The sequence below is a fragment of the Charadrius vociferus genome, unplaced genomic scaffold (genome assembly GCF_000708025.1).
Source record: "Charadrius vociferus isolate BGI_N301 unplaced genomic scaffold, ASM70802v2 scaffold549, whole genome shotgun sequence".
Taxonomy (NCBI): Eukaryota; Metazoa; Chordata; class Aves; order Charadriiformes; family Charadriidae; genus Charadrius; species Charadrius vociferus.
In genome coordinates this window covers 514183-533002 of record NW_009650103.1, presented here as the reverse complement: position 1 = coordinate 533002, position 18820 = coordinate 514183, and the positions used below count along the sequence as shown (strand labels likewise).

The 18820-nt window shown below is 39.5% G+C and overlaps 1 protein-coding gene across 1 annotated transcript in view; it reads left to right on the top strand.

The window, feature by feature from the left end:
- SETX (senataxin) overlaps window positions 1-15181 on the top strand; it is a 28530-nt gene extending 13349 nt beyond the window's left edge. The window contains 16 exon segments of the mRNA XM_009892308.1: window positions 820-922; window positions 1460-1624; window positions 2303-2532; window positions 3067-3234; window positions 3789-3945; window positions 4795-4896; window positions 5400-5526; window positions 6213-6282; window positions 7140-7289; window positions 7747-7854; window positions 8759-8946; window positions 9367-9459; window positions 10074-10238; window positions 10749-10847; window positions 13284-13371; window positions 14408-15181. Coding sequence (XP_009890610.1) covers window positions 820-922; window positions 1460-1624; window positions 2303-2532; window positions 3067-3234; window positions 3789-3945; window positions 4795-4896; window positions 5400-5526; window positions 6213-6282; window positions 7140-7289; window positions 7747-7854; window positions 8759-8946; window positions 9367-9459; window positions 10074-10238; window positions 10749-10847; window positions 13284-13371; window positions 14408-15181 — 2787 coding nt within the window.
- The last annotated feature ends 3639 nt before the right edge of the window (window positions 15182-18820 follow it).

The window sequence follows — 18820 nt, the reverse complement described above, 5'->3', positions numbered from 1 at the left end:
TTACCAAGAGATTAAAAACTGCTTTATGTCCTCTGTTTACCTTCTGAAAATGTTCAGCTGCAGACCTGAATAGAGGAATGAATTGGGGGAAAGGATCTAGACAGTTATGTTTAAGGTTGGGGACTGTCAGTGTTATTCATCTCGGTGAAGCTTTTTTTTTTTTTGGTGCTTATCCACAGTAGCATGCAAAGGGAGGGAAAAAGGATGTGGTTCCTCTTTCTTTATAGCATATAAAGCTTAAAAGAGAAATCTTCGTTTAAGAAATGGAGGTCTTTCAATGACAGTGTCTGTAAAATGAGGATAAGAATGTAATGTTTTGATTTATGTTGAGAACTTTTGTGAGAGGGTAGGATAACCCGAGAAGTACTTTTTTTTCCCAAACAGCTTAACTTTAATAGTGAAAAAAAATATGTTCCTTCAATTAAAGTCTGTATGCTTTCCTGTTTGGTCATTGCATCGCTTTTACCCCAGAAATAAGGTAGAAAATGAAGTCAATACCGATAATACTGGTATTTTAAGGTGAAAATGCAAGGCAGGCGGAACCTGCATTTGTTTCGAAGAGCTTTGTGAGAAAGTACATTAAATGGGGGGTGGCTGGGGAGGAAGCACTTTTGTTTGCCTTGTGTGTTTTTTATATGTAATGTGTATGCATATGTTAAAAAAAGAAAGGAGTAAGACTCTTCAGTGTCTTGTACTTGACAGTGTGTTAGCTTTCTTTTATTTTTGCTATGTTTGCCCTTTGAGTCATGATATGTTATTTTTTTGATAGACTAAACCTTTAAAAGTATTTTTATTTAGCTTTTACTTTCCAACATGTAGCTGGCACAAGAGTGGATAGAAAAGCAGAGAGTAAGAGAGAAGGGTTACTACTACTTCTACTTACAGAACTTCAGTGCTGACTCGAATGCAGCAGACTTTACAGGTAAGAGTTTTGTGGGGGTGTTTTGCTTGGGTTTTTGGGGATTTTGTTTTGTTTTTATAAATCCCTCATTTAATTTCCAAGTAGACAGTGCCTTATAATGAGCTAGCGCTTACAGGTAGAAATTTTTTTAATTTGCTTTAAATACAGAAAGGAGATTGAATTTGCTATTTTACAGACTGCACAAAGCAGAAGTTTGTATTTTGCAGGGAATTTGCACCCTAAGTGTTCAGTACAAAAGGTTATTTGATTGCTGTTGGAATACTTTCCATCTCACTCATTTGGCATTTTGTTTCAGTTTCTTTTGGTAAATAAAATAGTTCTCGACTTGCTCTATTTTGTTCAGGCTTAAGAATGCAAGGTGGAGTTAAAACTCTTAAGTCTTTTTTTTGCTATAGCTTTTAATAGCTTTAAAAGATGGGTGTTATTGAAGCATATGCAATATGTTAATCGCAGTATAGTCTTCTATACGGTATAGTCAGAAAGTAATTGTAACCATTTTCCTTTTAATGTTCTCATTTTAAAATGTATTTTGGGTAGCTCACTTTCAAGAAAGTGATTTGGCAAAGCAGCTTCATCCAAAGGAGGACGACGTAATCTTTTTGGTGGTCCAAAAGAAAAAAGACACCTTTAGGGAGGAAAGTGAGGTGGAGAACCATATAGTGAGTCACGTTGGTCTTGTGACACGATTTTCTCGTGCGTCTGGCTGTTTAACTAGTAAGTAAATGGGGTTGAAATAAAAGTGGGATTCTTCTTGGTACTGTAAAATGCTTCTTCATAGCTGACTGTCGCTTGTTGTAGCATACAGCTTACCTCAGAGGAAATGGGGTTGTTTTTCCACTGCAGCATGTCTGTTCGATGCTAGAGGATTCGTAAAAAGCCAGGAACTGAAGCTGCAGATCTCCTTTCCATGTGTTTTTCTAGGGACAATACAGACGTTAATACTTTGTGTAAGAACAGAAACTAATAATGAGTAAGTGCTCTGCATACATCTTTAGGAGTGCATTGGTGTAAGATATGAAGTGCCATGAACTTCAGTGACTGACTAAAAATTTCACTGTCTTCAGGAACTGAAGTTGTGAATTACCAGGATTACCAAGTATCAAGATTAATGCTGCCTAATTAAAACGGTGATCTGAGTTGTTTTGCAGAGCACTGGGTGGTTTTATTTTGGTTTGGGTTTTTTTTTGGGGGGGGCGGGGGGAAGGGGTTTGGGTTTCTTGCAAGAATTAGTTGTTAGCTCTTTAACAGAAGGCAGCACCTGGTTCTGTTGAATTGTTTGAGTGACCTGTTTGAATATCTTTCAATTAACAATTTGGATATTCTTGGAATTAACAACTTGTGATTTTTGGTTTGTTTTTTTTCTCCCCCTTCTTTTATTAGGACAAAAGGAGCAGCATACCGTCTGTCATCTTTCTGTGCAAACTCGAGGCAATTTGTCATTCTTCATAAATCAGCAAGTGAAGTGTGTGGTGGTCGGCTCCCTGGTGACCACACACCGAACATTCAAAGGTCTGCTACTATTGAGCCGGAGTCCCCTGGCTAAACCCATCATAAATCCAAGTTACAGTGACTTCTGTCCCAGAGATTTGCCTGTAACTTCAGAAAGTGCTGTAAGTTCCTGCAGCGAAAAGTGATAGCTGGAGATGACAGAGTTGGCATTTGGATCTCATAAGTTCATTTTTGCGAAACTGGTTTTGCATGCTGTTTTTTTGAGATTACCAAGTGCAAACAGACAAGTTCTAAAAGCAATGAGGCACTGTGCTTTCAGAGTTCATTGATTAGATGGATCTGAATATGCTCAGGTGTTTCTGCTGTATTGACATAGATACTAGTAGTGCACTTTAGGCAGCTTTCAGGTTTTTTTTCCTTACTGGAGAGGTGTCTGTTCAGGAACTAAGGTGTAGTATGGAAAAGGTGATGCAAAATAAAGGTGTATAGAGTAAATGAAACTTTCGCTACAGCTTTCGAGTCAGGATTGGGTGTGTCTCTAGAGCAAACTTAAAATCAAAAGCTTTCATGCCCGTAAAGTTTTTTAGTCATAGCTAGAGGGGCGGGGGACATTCTGAAAATACATAAAATGAGCACAGAAGGTTTGATCAACATTAACTCATTCATTATTTTTTTTCCCCTGACTGTTCCTTCAGGCATCGGATATGAATGAATACAATGAAGGTCAAAAGAGAGCCATTGAGACGGCTTATGCCATGGTAAAGCAACATCCAGGGCTTCCCAAGATCTGCCTCATCCATGGACCACCTGGAACAGGGAAATCAAAAACTATTGTTGGACTTCTGTCTCGTGTTTTGAGAGAAGTAAGTGAACGTGATGTGATTGTCCTGTGCTGGTGTTTGGTATCTCAATGGAAGTGAATGACAGCTTAGGCTAAATGGAAGTGTAGTATTAGTAATTACCGGGGCTGTAATTCATTAAGCTGACCTAATTAAATATGTACTGTATAGGGTGTAAAGGTAGAAATAAGAGCTTTTGGGCATCTTGGAAAACACTTACTTAAAAGCACTTACTAAAAAGTAAAATCAAGAAAACGGGCACAATCAGTACTATAAACACTTGATACAGAAAAGAAACCCTTAATATTTTGATGTGTTAAAAAATGTTATTTGGCTTGTCCCATTTAATGGTTTTCATATTAGCGTCCTGTAGATTCATCAAGTACATAATTTGTGGAAATAGTATTAATACATTTGACTTGTTGTTACTCAGTGTAAAGCATACCTTAAGAGATAGTCAAGTACAATAGTCCTCATACTCTGCATGCTGATTAACATGAGCGTACAGTCTGGCTTTTAAATCACAAATTACAATAATCTAAAGAGACTATTTTGGTTTATTGTTAATTAATCTACAGAACACTAGGAATGAGAAAGCAACTCAAAAAACAAATTCCAAGATCAAGCCAAACCGTTTTCTAGTTTGTGCACCATCAAATGCTGCTGTAGATGAACTCATGAAAAAGATCATCGTTGCGTTTAAGGAAAAATGCCAAAACAGACAGGAGCCTTTGGGTATGGTTTATTTTAAAATTCTGTTTACATATTAAATAGACAAAACCTAAAGGAGAAACTGAAACAGTTGATGACATATAATACTTGTATGCTACTCTAAGCAGCTTTTTTCTCTTGCAGAACATAACTGGTACATCCTCATACTGTTATTAATTTTAATGTGCTATTCTAAAAGGTGTATTATGTTTTTTCTAAATAAATTGGCCTTTGTCTTTATATAGACGTTGACCCTTTCTTCATAATGTTAGTTTCAGTTCACCAGTTAAGTACTCCTTAAAGGCTTGAATGCAAGACTATTACCTTGATTTTGAATAAAATCAGACTTCGCTGCTGATGCTAAAGAGACTGATGAAAATTTTGATGTCTCAGAGCCTCTCAGTTTTTTTTTTTTCCGCCTAGTTTGTGACTAATACAAAGTAGATGAATTCTGAACAAGGCATGTGGTCTGTGATAGGGAAAAATCTACATTGTAACCAAATGCTAAATTGGTATTGATTTACCAGCTGCGTTACTGATGGTACTCAGTAATTTTCTAACTTAGGAATCCTGTAAGTTTTAGATAAAGAAGCCTGAGAATAAGAGGTGGTTCTGTTAATTCAAAATAACATTCTTAACTGCTAGCCACTACTAAAACATAGGTGATGTCTGTTTTTTTTAGAGCTTGGAATTACTGAATCTTTTTGTGGCTGTGTTTAGCTAAGTGCAGGTAAATTGTTGCAAACCCCTGAAAAGCAGAAAAGGAGAAGATTTGTTTGTTATCCATGATGTTTAATTTTTTCTTCTCTCGTACCAGAGAGAAGAGATGGTTGGAGCAATCTAAAAGTATTTTGACTCTGATTTTGTAAACAGGAAACTGTGGTGATATCAAATTAGTGCGACTTGGTGCTGAAAAGGCAATCAACAGTGAAGTCCGGGGATTTAGCCTGGATAAGCAAGTGGAACATAGAATGAGTAAGTAACATGCAAATTGGACTTTTCTTCAGTCTTGTTTAAGAACTTGAGGATGCTTTACACCTGAGATTGTGTCCTTTAAGAAGGAAGATGTGGTAAAAGATTTTTCTGCAATGGGGCTTCATAAGCATTGTTTTTCTGTCTTAGTGGGAAAGTGTCAGCTTACATGTGGCATAAAAAATCTAAGCAAAACCAAAGAAATAAGCAAGACAACTTCTTGTTTGGCTGCTTTTTTTTTTTTTTTTAAAAGAAATTCTAATAAATCCATGTCAAAGCCATCATTTTTAAGCAGTGTTGCTATGCAGTGTTTGAGAGCTACAGTTGGAACCAAGCTTCGTTGTCTTCATTATACAAGATAAGACCCCAATAGAAAAAGCTAAAATGCAACAAAAAATGAGTTTTTCCATTTGTTCTTAATAACTTAAGATGCATGACTGAGAGCAAGTGTTATTGTAACATAGTTTTTCTATTCTTCCTGTATGTTTGTCTTCGTTTTATTATAGAAAGAAAGCCATCTGACTATGACCAGGATATTCAGAAGAAAAAAGCAGCTCTGGATCAAAAGTTGGACATGCTGTCTCGTCAGCGTGCCATGCACAGATGTGAGAAGAGGGAGGTAATAAGATAATAGTATTTTTAATCTTGTTTGTGGGTTTTTTTTTGTATTCATAACAATACAAAGAGTAAAGAACTCTTCCTTTTAATGCCATCTCTGAGCAGTAATTGTCTCTTCACCTGCTTTTTCAACTAATGGAAATGTTGGTTAGCACTGTGAAAGGGAATGAGGGACTTTACATCAGGGTATTTTTCTTTTTGTCTTTTTGTAATGTTGTTTTCAGCAGGTCCATCATGCCACTTCTTGCTCTAGTGTTCAGTAGTCTTCATTTGGTTCTATCACCAGTGTAAGCATATTTATAAAATGTAATGATTTAACTTCTGTCCTTCAAAGCTTTCCTTAACTGGAACTAGTAAGATACCTTGACATCTGGGGTTTTGGGATGTGTGTTGCACTGAAGTCTTCCATTTTTTTGTCAAAAAAATTGGCATTGGTGCTCAAATTACAGATTTCTGATGGTAAACCACTTTCCTAGTTGCACAGAAATGCAGAGTGTAGTATTGTGTGTGGAAAGTCTAAATATATTGACCATTTCCTAAGAAACTGATCTGCTTTTTCAGACATGTTTGATATTAAAAGACTATCTGAACAAATCCAAATGTTCAGTAAATGAATTAGGGTATGGGAGGAAAAATGGTATATGGGAAATGTATGTTAATTATTCCTGATATTATTTCTCTCTCCCGACCCCCATCTAGAGTCAAATGTTAGATGATGAAATTGGCAGGCTTTCAAAGGAGAGACAGCAGCTTGCTTCTCAACTAAAGGAGGTAGGAATTTGTCTTTAGGGCAGCTCTTTAATAAACCTCAACTAATCTATTTATATACTAGGTATGCTTTAATTGTGGTGGAGATCTGGTTTTGATGCGGCCGGGAGTATTTTTAAAGTAGTAGGTAAATATATAAAGACCATGAGCTGAGTAAGTTATGGACAGCCTGGTGTGAAATCCAGGTGTACTCTGACTGCATATTGCAAAAAAACCCAGGTGGGAACATTCACACTTACAGTTAATTTTAAATGAAATGTATCTTTAGCAAAGAAATAATAGAAACATGCATGTCCTCGTGTTCTAGGATGTATCTTCATCACCACTTTCATGCCCCTTACAATCCTACTGGGTTTGAGATACTTTTAAATGTTTCTAAGTAAAGCAACAGCTGGAACATTTTTGTGTGCCTGTTGAAAGAGAGAGGGTTGAAAGTAGAAATAGGCACTGATAGCAAAATGAGTAATTAAGGCTGAGCAGGATGAACCACGATATGAATGAAGGTTCAGCTTTAACAAATATATGCTGACTCTTAATGGTTATGGAGGCTTGAGTCGCAAATGCGATGGCAAACTAAACTTTGCTCACAGTTGCTGTGTCTAGATTGCATAGCTGTAGAGATACAGGAATACTTCTTTCCAGTTTGCCTCCTCAAAGGTGATGTAATTTAAAGTGAGTATCACTTCAGCTAAGCGAACTGTTGACTTTCATTTGTGATAATGGAGATAGTTTCATTGGGATGATGTATTCTGCGTGATCTGTTTGGCTGTTAGACTTGTCCAGACAGTTACAAATTGCTCTAAGGTGGTTCAAGAACACTAAAAGAGAAGAGGAGACATGGTGTCCTGTTGTACTTGAAGGTTCGGGGCCACTCTCAGAAAGTACAGACGGATATCATCTTGGAGTCCGACATCATTTGCTGCACACTGAGCACAAGTGGAGGAAGTCTGCTGGAATCTGCTTTTTGGCGGCAAGGTCTTGATCCTTTCAGCTGTGTAATTGTGGATGAGGTCAGTAAAGCTATTTAGAACTACAGCATGTTCCACCTCTAAAGGTCTGCCTTGTTCTCTGCTTAAGCTACTTGTGATTGTTGCCTGCTGGTGTAACATATTGTGGCTTGACTGTCCCATCCCCACCTTTTAACTGATAACCATCCTGTCCTGCCATGTAGAGCTGTAAGAAGAAAGAATAACTTTTAATTGCTTCTCTTTTTGACTTGTTTGGTGCTCTATTGGCAGACAGCTTTTACTTAAAAGTCATGGCTAAAGTGTGGTTCTCGCTGTAGAGTTTTCCAGATGGTTGGAGTTTTTCATTTGGGAAAGATTCTTTCTCTCGCTCGCTCTTTTTTTTTTTTTCCCCAGAAGCATTAAAAAGCATTTCTGAGTTACTCTGGCTCCGTTACAGGAAATTTAATATACTTCCTTTGCTTACAACTTCTACTTTTTGTCCTATTTGTGTATACAAAAGGCAGGGCAGTCCTGTGAAGTTGAAACACTGATTCCACTGATTCATCGCTGTAATAAACTTGTCCTTGTTGGAGATCCCAAACAGCTTCCTCCTACTGTAAAATCGATGGTAAGTGTTCAAACTGTATTTTTTTAATGCTATATACTGGATAAAGTATAAGAACAATATCTATAGAAAATATGTATGAAAGGAAAAAAGACACTTCAATGTCAGATCATGATGTGTATCAGATAATAACTTTTGCCCTGCCAAGTTTTAGTCTCTGTTATGTGGAGACCATATCAATACTGCCTTCAAATGTGTGAATTAAACTAACACAGGTGTGTGAGTGTAACCTCTATAAACTCTCCTGGTGTGGCTTGAAACTGATTTCATGCACCGTTGAGAATAGCTATAGTAACACAAACTTCTGTGTAACTCGGCACTTTGTTTGTGATTGATGCTGTGCTGTGGCAGGCTCTGTTACTTCATCGTTTGAGCTTCTGTTGGTGTCACATTCCTTAAGGAATGGAGGATGAACATGACCTGCTTGTATGGGGACTTCCTCACCCTATGGATGTGTTCTGTGGGGTAACATGTAGGAGCACTTTCTTGTGTCCAATTGTAAGGAGGACTGTTGTAAACATCTAATAAAGAAAGGAGGAAAGCCGGGCTGGCTTCTCTAGAAGGGTAAATTTTCTGGGGGCTGTGTGCTTGTTTAACAAGATCCCGCCTGGAAAATCTTGCCTTTTATTGTTGTTGATGTTTTTAAAATTTTACTATGTTGTGACTCACAAAGGAAAGCTGTCTTGCTGAAGACTACACTGACAAATATTCAGATTTATGCAGGTGAACTCTACTGAAATAGTAAGACTCACACAAATAGAAGACTAATGCAAGTAGTTGTCATTTTGTCAGTCATTTAGAAGTTTAAAAGAAAATACCAAATAGTTTTAAGTCCAAAAAGCAAATTCCTGTTCTTAATTTGGGACCTAATTCCCCAGAAGCCAATCTCATGTTTTTCCTCTGGCAGACAGCTCAGAAATATGGCTACGATCAGTCCTTGATGGCACGTCTGCAGAGACACCTGGAGGAGCAAGTGCAGAAGAATGTTTTACGAAGCCTGCCAGTTGTGCAGCTGACTGTGCAGTACAGGATGCACCCTGACATCTGCCTCTTCCCGTCCAATTATGTTTATGGCAGGACTCTAAAGACTGACAGGTCAGCCTCTGTTCTGCTTTCTGAGTGGGGAATATTTCAAAGAAGCCTTTTCACATCAGGATATTCTTTTAAGTCTAAAGATTCCTGAGGTGATGGGGAGGGTAAGATGCTTAATGGGAGAAAACTTGCATTTCATGTCTTATTAGGGCCAACTGTTATACGTAAGTTAACTAGATCACTTAAAATTGAGTACTTACTGCTTAGAGTTCGTTTTCAGGCCTCAGGATATGCAGGTACCGGTGAAAATTAATGACTTTGGAAAAAAGTTTTCAGGCCTCAGGATATGCAGGTACCAGTGAAAATTAATGACTTTGGAAAAACTGAAAGTTGCTTGTGTTTGATAACCATGGTGGAAATAAATGAAGTACCAGTTCTTAGAATTTCTATATGGTTACCTTGTGATAAAAATGTTATTTACAGAGCAACAGAAGAGAACCGATGTTCTCCAGAATGGCCATTCCAGCCCTACCTTATTTTTGATGTAGGAGATGGTTGTGAGGAGCGAGACAATGAGTAAGTCCTGCATTCTACTCTGCCAGACTTTAGATTTGCTGAGAATTAATTACCTGCAGAAGAGTTGTCCTCTCCGTTATTCTTCCCAATATGCATTAAGTAGCCAGAACTGCATTTTCAAGTTGATTAGATTGAATTTTACAAAGAAATTATTTACTAAAAGCATATGTAAAGCGTTGGGATTTTTTTTCACCTGAAACTGGTTTTGGTCCTGGTTTGACTATCTGTTAGATGCCTACAGTGTCTGCTAACTCCAGTAACAGTTTCTGAGTTCCTGATTTATTCTTTTATCGGTGACTTTCCTTTCACAGCTGCATGCTGAGGTAATGCCAGAAGGTGGCAGGCTCAGTCCTCCCTTTTGCCTATTTTGTAAGGAAAGCAAAGCTACGGGGTTTAAGGGAACATTAAGTGCAGCCTTTCACTGCTAACACTTCTCCTGTTAGCCGCTCCTCACGGCCTGCTTGCAAAGTTCTCTGAGCCTCTACGTGAAGGAGGCTGCAAAAGTTCAAGACAGGGGCTTTAACTCGCAATCCCCCTACAAAGTGGGCTGAAGTATTGAATCTGAAAGAGCTGTCAAATGCATTTCTGTAATGTTTCCATTCTGTCTTGTTCAGCTCTTTTAGTAATCCTCAGGAAGTGAAGCTGGTGATGGAATTAATTAGAACAATTAAAGAAAAAAGGAAGGATCTGGGTCTTCGTCGTATTGGAATAATTACCCCTTACAGTGCACAGAAAAAGAAAATTCAAGAACAACTGGACAGAGTGTTTAAGAATAACAGGTAAAGAAACCATGAGTTTTTGAATGGGACTTGGCTCTTGCATGTTAGTCCTTTATTCTCTTAACATAGTGGCAACAGCTCAAACTTTTTTCTGCACTACTGAAGTCTGTACTTAATCATTCCTTTAAAGGGGGCTACTTAATCATCCCTTTAAAGGGGGCATGCAAACCTTTTGCTTAAAACAGGCATGGCCTCTGTATCGTTTCTTAGTTATTACTTGCGTACATGCTTTGATTATATTGCTGTTCTGAATAAAGCTGATTTAAAAGAAAACCCAAAATTCCAAGCTACATGGGCCTGAACAACTTTTCAACAGTGATGCTGGCCTCAGAAAAGCAAACGTAGCTTTAGGTTCATACACTGAATCTTTTCATACATTGAAGCAGAAATTTACTCTGGGTTATTTTGACAGCTGATCACTAAGGATGGTGTTTACACTATTTGCATCAGTGTGTTGCTTAAAAATGGAACTAACATAATTTAATAGCTTGCTAATTCTTTCTTCAACAGCCCAGGAGAAGTGGACACAGTGGATGCATTCCAGGGACGAGAGAAAGACTGCATCATAGTGACATGCGTCCGGGCAAATGATGCTAAAGGGTCAATTGGGTATGTTTCTCTTCAGTGATTTGCAAATCCCATTTCCAGTGACACTCTAGATAGTCATTATTTTTTTAATATGACCAGTAAGAAAGGTATTAGAGAACAAGTCATGACTGCCAGCAAATTAAAGTGTATCTTAATGCGTGAATTAAAGTTACTGTTTTGAGATCTCTGAACAAAAGGGACATGGAAATGCTCAGCATTGTGTTCTGCATTGAATGCTGATGAATTTGCATGGATGCCTTAGCTTGTCACGGTTTCAGTTTGGCAGGATTGGTCTTGGGAACTTGGCTCTTTGCATTAGTACTGCAGCAGTTATTTTTCTTGTAGCTTTTGATGTATGTTGTAACTTTCTGAATGCTGCTCTCTTAAAATGAAATCCATTCTCTGTGACTGTTGCTATCCCATTAATACAGCATTCTGTCTGTAAAAGTATTGTTAACTAGATACATATGTTGCTAGGAATGTGATACAGAGGAGCCGAATCTTTGATTTGTAGGTGAATGTGCTTGTCTTTTGAATTAGGAGGTTTGCGGGAAGTCTTGATTCAAGATCGCAAATTTGATAATTTTAGATGGATTTTTCCTGTCTGAAACAGAAGGAGCTAGATACTGGGTGTGCTGTTCACCCCCAGACTGCTACAGCAGTGGTCTTTAACTTACTGGTCTGTAACTTACTGATCATTTTAATTTAAAAAAGGTAATAGAAATGTGCCTTCTTATAGTTAATTGGCTTTTAAGTCAAACTATGGGAAGCCTGTTTGCACAAACAGAAGTCTTTGTTTCTGCATAGCAGGTTTCAGTAAGCTACTTATATCTACTGATACTGATTTTCTAATTGCTAGATAAAGGGCTTTTAATCGTGCTGATCCATGCTACTTTGGGAAGAGTGAGAATCCAAATCCTATAATAAAAACAGTGATGCTTTTTGGAGATTTCTTAATCTGGTTGATTGAGTTTGGAAACTGAAGGCAGCTAGAGCCTGCCAGTTCTTTTGGCTGACATGGGACTTAACTGCTATCTGTTCTTTTGGAAGAAAACTTTCCAGCTTACTGTGTTGAAGGTTTATATTTAAAAGCTTTGGCCATGCAATGTCTTAGAAGCTGCACATACTGATGACTCGGACACTTCTGTTTCAGGGTCTGGTGTCATTGGCAAGGTGTGATGGGAAAGTTTGCATCACCCTTACCTATGATCTTGTAGCTGAGTAAAATATTTTGGTCTCCAAAGCTGCTAGTCCAGCATTAGATTTACTCTGAAAGTAACTTGCAAAGGGAGGAGAAAATTCTCCAAGAAAGGACAACAGCAGATTTTTTTAATTTTTTTTTTTTCCTTTCCTGAGAAAATAATCTGCTCGTCTTTCAGGTTTAAAAGCTGTTAGGAATATTTAGCAGTCTTTCAAGATCCCTTCCTCCCCCTGCCCCAAGACCTAGAGAACTGTAGTATCTGTCCTGCTGGATCCACTCCCGCAGTCTGCTTTCTACCTCATCCTTTTTTTCTTTCTTGCAGTGCCCAAATTTTCTGGGGTGGCTCTGGGGCTTTTGCAGTCTTTACTGCAGGGGCTGTGAATTTGAGAAGAGCAGGTCTCAACACCATAGCCACAGTAACAGGCATTGATGTTAGACCTGTTCAAATGGAGTTGTACAAAGACTTGACTTTCTATTGCAAACTTTGTTAGTATAGAACAACCTATGCATTTTGGGAGCTTTTTCATTAGAGAAGAAATAGGTGATACTGGTTTAACGAGCCTTTTTTTTTTTTTTTGAGTTTTGGTAAACAAGCCCTAACAGAAATCAACCTTTAAGAACTGGCTAAGCATTTGTTGGCTTAGGTTTCAGTACCTTGATCTGTGACCCCACAAAAACAGACTAGACAGTCTTATGTTTGGACTATGAAAACTTTCTTCTGCAGGGAATATGCATTTCACTCTTGAAGCATGACAAAGCAAAAGTCTTCCTTCATGTGCTTCTACTGCAGGTCACCTTTAAAATGAAATATTCATGTCCAACGTTCAGTACTTCAGTAGAAAATTTTCCCATTAATCATGCCAAATATTATTAATCTATTTCAGTTCAAGACAAAAAGAAGCTTAAGGTCTTGATAGGTGAAGTGAGGTTGATGTCTTCTGTACTTTGAGGAACACTTAAGGAAGCAGTGGTTGGCGCTAAGAGGGGATTTGCTCTAAGAAAGGAAACATCAAGCTGGAAAGAACTGGAATTCCCTGCAAGGAATCAGAGTGGTGAAAGAAAGAACACAATTCATGCAAAGCCCTTCATGTAAGGCAGGGCTGCTGCAGTGGGATCTGGGAATGGATCATGAACTGCTGCCTTCTTTGTAACTGCTTCTGTTATTTTCATTTCACTGAAATTGAATAGTATCTCTCTCGTACAGTTAAATCTTGTGGAAGTCTAGTTTAGGAGCTTAGTTTTGTCTTGTCACCTAGGTTTCTGGCAAATCTTCAGCGTCTGAACGTTACAATTACTCGAGCCAGATACAGCCTCTTCATCCTTGGAAGACTGAAAACATTCAGGGTAGGTACAGTGTTAATCAAATGATCTTTTGTGATCCACCCTTTTAGGTCAAGTTGGGTTGGGGAAGTGAAAACCATCCTTGGACTGCTGCAGTCTGAGGGGACCCTTTTCTAGTGTATTGTTAAATTAGCACAGTCCAGGCCTCTGAAGGGTTCTCTTTGAAAGCTTTGGCTGTAACTGTCTTACAAGCTTTAAAAAAACCCCAAATCAGTATTATTTTCCTTGCTTCCAAGAAGGCAAGTTAGAAATTACTCTCAATATTTTTAGTAACTAAATTGTAACACAGTTCTTTACAATTCAGGTGTGGGGGTTGTGAAAAATCTTACCTGCACAAGATAGGATGATGGCAGAGATCATTTCGTGCTTGATCCTTACTGTTGCTCCAGTTATTGCAGTTGTCAGTGGATACTTGAGCAAGGAAAATTACTAAAAAAAACCCAACACCCAACCATCCCAAAACATTTCCCTGATCTTCGTATTATTGGTTTTGACACTATTTTGTGTAGTCATGTGGTTTCTGAGGATACTCTTTGCTTGTACTCTTTTGAAACAGGTACTTCTGAAACAGAACTGCCCATTTGGGGAACTATAAAGGCCCACTGAATGTGTAGGGAGTGCTCTTGAATAGACTTAGTGTCTTGCAGTACTTGATTTTTATTCTTTCCAAGGGTGGGGGGTGTTAGCTACACCACTAGAGGGCATTAAAGCCACGCTCCTGTTTCACACTCTGTATGCGAGAACTCTTCTGGCCTTCATAAATATAGAAATTGTCGTTTTAAGTAGTAGCTCACTGATGGTTGAAAGTACCTTCCCTGTGTTACAGCAGCCAGAGTGCCTATTGCTGTTTTGCAAGTGAAACATAAGATTCTTCCATTCCAGAAGGAACATAACAGTGGTTTCCATGACAGTTGTGTCAGGTACCTTGATTAAAGAGGTTGTGCATCCTCTGACACCTCTGTCCTTTTGTGTTGATTTCTCTCTGATAACTCTTTTCTTTTTTTGGGGGGGGGCGGTGTCTTTTTTCTTTTTTTTAAAGGAAAATAAAGACTGGAATGAGTTGATTCAGGACGCTCAGAAAAGGGGTGCCATTATCAAGACATCAGACAAAAGCTACAGGAAAGATGCTCTTAAGATTTTGAAGCTTAAGCCAACAGTACAGCTCCCAACCAAAGCAGGGACAAAGAAACCTGTGTTGCAGGCTTGTTCTTCCAGTAATGTGAAGGGTGAGCTTGCAAATCCAAGGGAGGCCAGCAGCCCACGGGAACTGGCCGCTGGTGCTGGCCATCCAGCGGCCCAAGGAAGCAAAAGGCCCCAGCAGCCACAGGGGGCTCAGGCTGTAGACTCCAGGAGCGGGAGCGCCTCCCGACCCCTTTTTTTTTCTGCTGATCGAGAGAAACCACGGGACCCAAGGCTGGCAAGTATGGCTAGTAGAACTGAAACCAAAGGGAAGGAGCAGGCCTCAAAAGACAGCAGTCGGTCATCCCAGAGCAATCCAGGGTCAACATCACAGCAAGGCCTCGATGTGTCCTCAGTGGCCAGGGATCAGCTGTCCAGACCAAAAACTTCTAAGAACCCCCAGCAAACAATGGGACAAGGTGACATGCCTTCCACATCACCTTACGCAGCTCGGCACGAGGGTGACACCCGAGCTTCTGTATTGAAAATCGGTTCAAAAGCCTGCAGTGAAGGAGGTCAAAGCAATAGCAGTAAGTGGAACAAAGACTATCGTGTTTTAACAAGGAGAACATCAGAGGAATCGCCAGAGAACACGGACTCAAACAGTGCCAAGCGAAGAAAGACCTCCCACTGACTTCACTATTGGCTCATTACTGAAAATCTATTCCCAGATTTCTGTCTAGTAAGGACTGTATTTTAAATTATTTGGTACACCTGAAACTTCCTTATATTGATACCACTACTATCGGTAGATCCATCTTTTTCCTTTTTCCTATCCTGTCCCTAACTGTGAAGCGGACTTTACACCTGACAGTTGCTAGCTGTGAGCTTTTGAAAATAAAAGCTGGGTAACTGCATTGCTGAGAAGAGCAGTGAATTTTGTTATCTAGGAACTTAAGGTTGTAAATGTTTAACAATGTATATTTGTACAGTATGCAGAGTTATTTTAAGATTTAATTTGGCAGATATGTAGCTTCTTGTTTCCTTGTGCAAATGCTAATTTCTTAGTGATGTATTTTTTTATGAAGAACCAGAGCAAACAAAAAACCCAAAACAACAAACCAACCCCCAAAATGCAAAACCAGAAGACTTCTTTTTCCCTTTGCACTAGTAAGTCTAATTTATTTGATAACGAAGAGTGAATGTTGAAAATGTGATAGCAGTGATTCTTTCTCCTGCTCCACTGGTGCCTCAGGAAAGACTGAAGGCAGATGTACGTTGGTTGAATGGAGAGAGTTCTACTTATTTTGTATATTTTATTGCCTGTTTTTATAGAAACAGAAGAGCTTTCGTTTATACTAATGTGCCTTGAGTTTTGCTCTTGCTGCTGCTTCATCAGTTGGAATCCTTTTCTTGTTGCAGTGGCAACACAAACTGCAGGTTAAAGCCTACGAGGTCTGTTTGGTCCCAGTGAGCCCGTGTGACAGATAATCAACAGCATTGTGGAATCTTCGTCAAAGATCTAGTTAAAACTTATTGGTAATGACACTTGAGTTCCATTGTATAGAGCTTTTGGAGATCTACAGGGATAAAAATGGCAAGCAGTTCATTCTAGATGTTATTACTGGATTCTTTCCACTGCGTTGATGAAGAATATATAACCAGTAAGATGGGGTGGGGGTGGGGGGAAATGAACTTTTTTAAAGAAAGCCTTCCTCCAATCATAACATTTCACTATAGAAGTGGAATTATTCCTACTAAGAATGCTTTTGGGTCACTGTGAAGTATCACTTTCTTTTTTCTGGAGTACATGTCTGTCTCAAGGAGGTAAAGAGCAACATTTCACATGCACAGAGTTTTGCATGGAGGTAGTCTCACGTGCTTCTGCCTGCACAAATGCAGCGGCGTGCTCGGTTAATACGAGTTGGGTGCATTGTGAGTGGGCCGCGTTGCTATCTCTGCATCTGTGTTAAAATACAGCCTGCTATGACGCAGGCAGTATCCTGCTGTTCCTTGCTGACTGACTTGTGCTCAACCAGTATAACGGCAGTGGCTTTCCCTAAGCAAACGAGCCGCCTGACTTCTCTGGCCAGAATTTAGCCATAATCTTTACTTCTGTTTCTGTCCCGACGCATTCATTGCAATGATTGGTGTTAGCTCTGTCCTTTTAACCCGCTGCCAAAGAGATACACAGGATCCAGCTCAGTGAAATACAGGTGCCTTATGTACAAAACATCAGGGAATGGTTTGAACTGTAATCGCCAGTAAAACTTATCCTTAATGCATCTGAGCCCAGAACAAATGTGCTTTACTGGTACCAGTGGCATTGTAGGTGTGGTGGTATCACCAAACCAGGGCAGCTGGGAGGCTTTCAGTTGCTGTCTGTGATGGTCTAGCTCATTGTGCTGCGTGGTACCCAGCATTTTAAGATAATAGGGCAGAATCTTTGAGACGCCTGTGAAGTGGCATTGTTTAGCTATTCATTCATTTAGTCATTCATTATGTTTCAATCTTAATGCTTCAGTGAACCCTGACTTTCTCTTGTCAGCAGTACACGCGCTTCTAAAACTGCTGTGACTCTTCCTTGATGTTGTGTACCTTGTGTGAGGAGGAAGGCTGCCTGAATGAATCTGTCACCAAACTGGACATTTCGGTCGCTCCCACATCGCAGAGCCCATACCCTGTGTGTTATCTCCCTTTGCCGTTACTAGGAATACCTAAAAATACTGTCATCTTTCAAACCTCTTGGCTCCTCTTGGCAGCGCTGTGCTGACCTGCCTGCTGTTTCTACTTAGCACATTCGAAAGGCTGCTACTCTGCAACCGGCTGTAGGCTCCTACAGCTGCGGAAGCCATTTAGACTGTCTTTATGTAAATAAAGTGATGCTGGCAACAGTGTGAATGAGGAAATGCTTTTTTGGCCATTAAATAAAATTTTGTCAAAAAGGATGTTTCTCTGAAACTTTTCTTCCAGTTTTCTTTCTCCCTAATCCGTGTTTCAGAGCGTGTTCTTCCAAGAGCTACGCTTACCACGTGACGTAAGGAATTTTGCTTTACCATTTCATTTTTATTGTATTTTGTACACGGGACGTAGGTCATGTAGCCTATAATGTCTGTATTTCTCTATGAATTGTCTTTGATGTGTGGTCAAAGGCTCTGACTATTTTGCTTATTTAACACTAGACTTATCTGACTGAACTTGCCAGTCTCTCAGCGGTAGCTTATTGCTACTGTATCAGTCTGTATCGTTAATGGTGTATTCTTGAATAAAAATACATTTGGGTTGTTGCACTAACAGCACTCCCCTCTTCGCATATTCAGCGTAGGTTTGTAGTTTTAATTAACTTTTTTCCCCCTCTCTCTTATACCCATAAGATGGACAAACAAGCAAACTCCCATCCAAAGCACCCTTCTCATGACTCAAATGCAATCTGCATCGGGGAACAAAGGGATTGGGTACAATTTTCATAATTTCTCTGCTGTTTCCAGTGTGTGTTATAGAATACTGAGCAGCGATGGACAGTCTGTGTTGGTAAGCTGAGTGTAGACTTGCTTTATTCATTTCGTATCATCTCGGAACCAGTGACAGTGGGAGGAGGTTGTTCAGTGATTGTTCTCCCTTCCTGGCTGTTAAAGTCAGAAAAATCAGTAACCAAACGTACTCGACACAACTTTATGTAAAACAGTTTAATTGGAGGTTGTGCCAAAAAACTCTGGAAGAAGCAGTATTGAGGTTTTTATGCAGATGCTTCCATGCTTCCTTCAAGCTTGGCAGCCTAATTCTCAGTGCAAAACCAGTTCCCTCTGTGGTATTATTGGTCTTTGATGTCATTAAGAAGGGAAAAATCTCTTGTAAGTGTTGGACTATATTTTGTTGAAAGTTTGGTGTGGGTTGGTTGTATTTTTTTTTTTTAATACTTTGTACATGAAATAGGCTTTCCAGTAAAGGTACAGTATAATTCTGGTGATTCCTTTTTCCTTTAAGGTTTATGGTAATTGTTTTCCATGTCATATTATTTCAAACTATGGCAATGTGAGAACAAACCAGAGCCGTATGTGTAACGATGATATCCAACCAGGTATTTGCCTAAGAAGTTTTTCTTCTTACCTCTGCTTCATCGTATGTGCGCTGTGCTTACTGTGTGTGTACGTGCTGGCTTACTAGCGGTGACGGGATCAGTTGTGTCTCTGGATGTCTGCGCACCCGCCAGCGGATAAACCAGTGGTTTGCGGGGGCATTAGCCACTCTGGGAGGCGCAGCAGGAGGGTGTTTGCTCCTCGGGGTGGCGGTGGCGATAGCGGAAGGGCCCGAGAAGTGCTGAGAGCTGGTGACA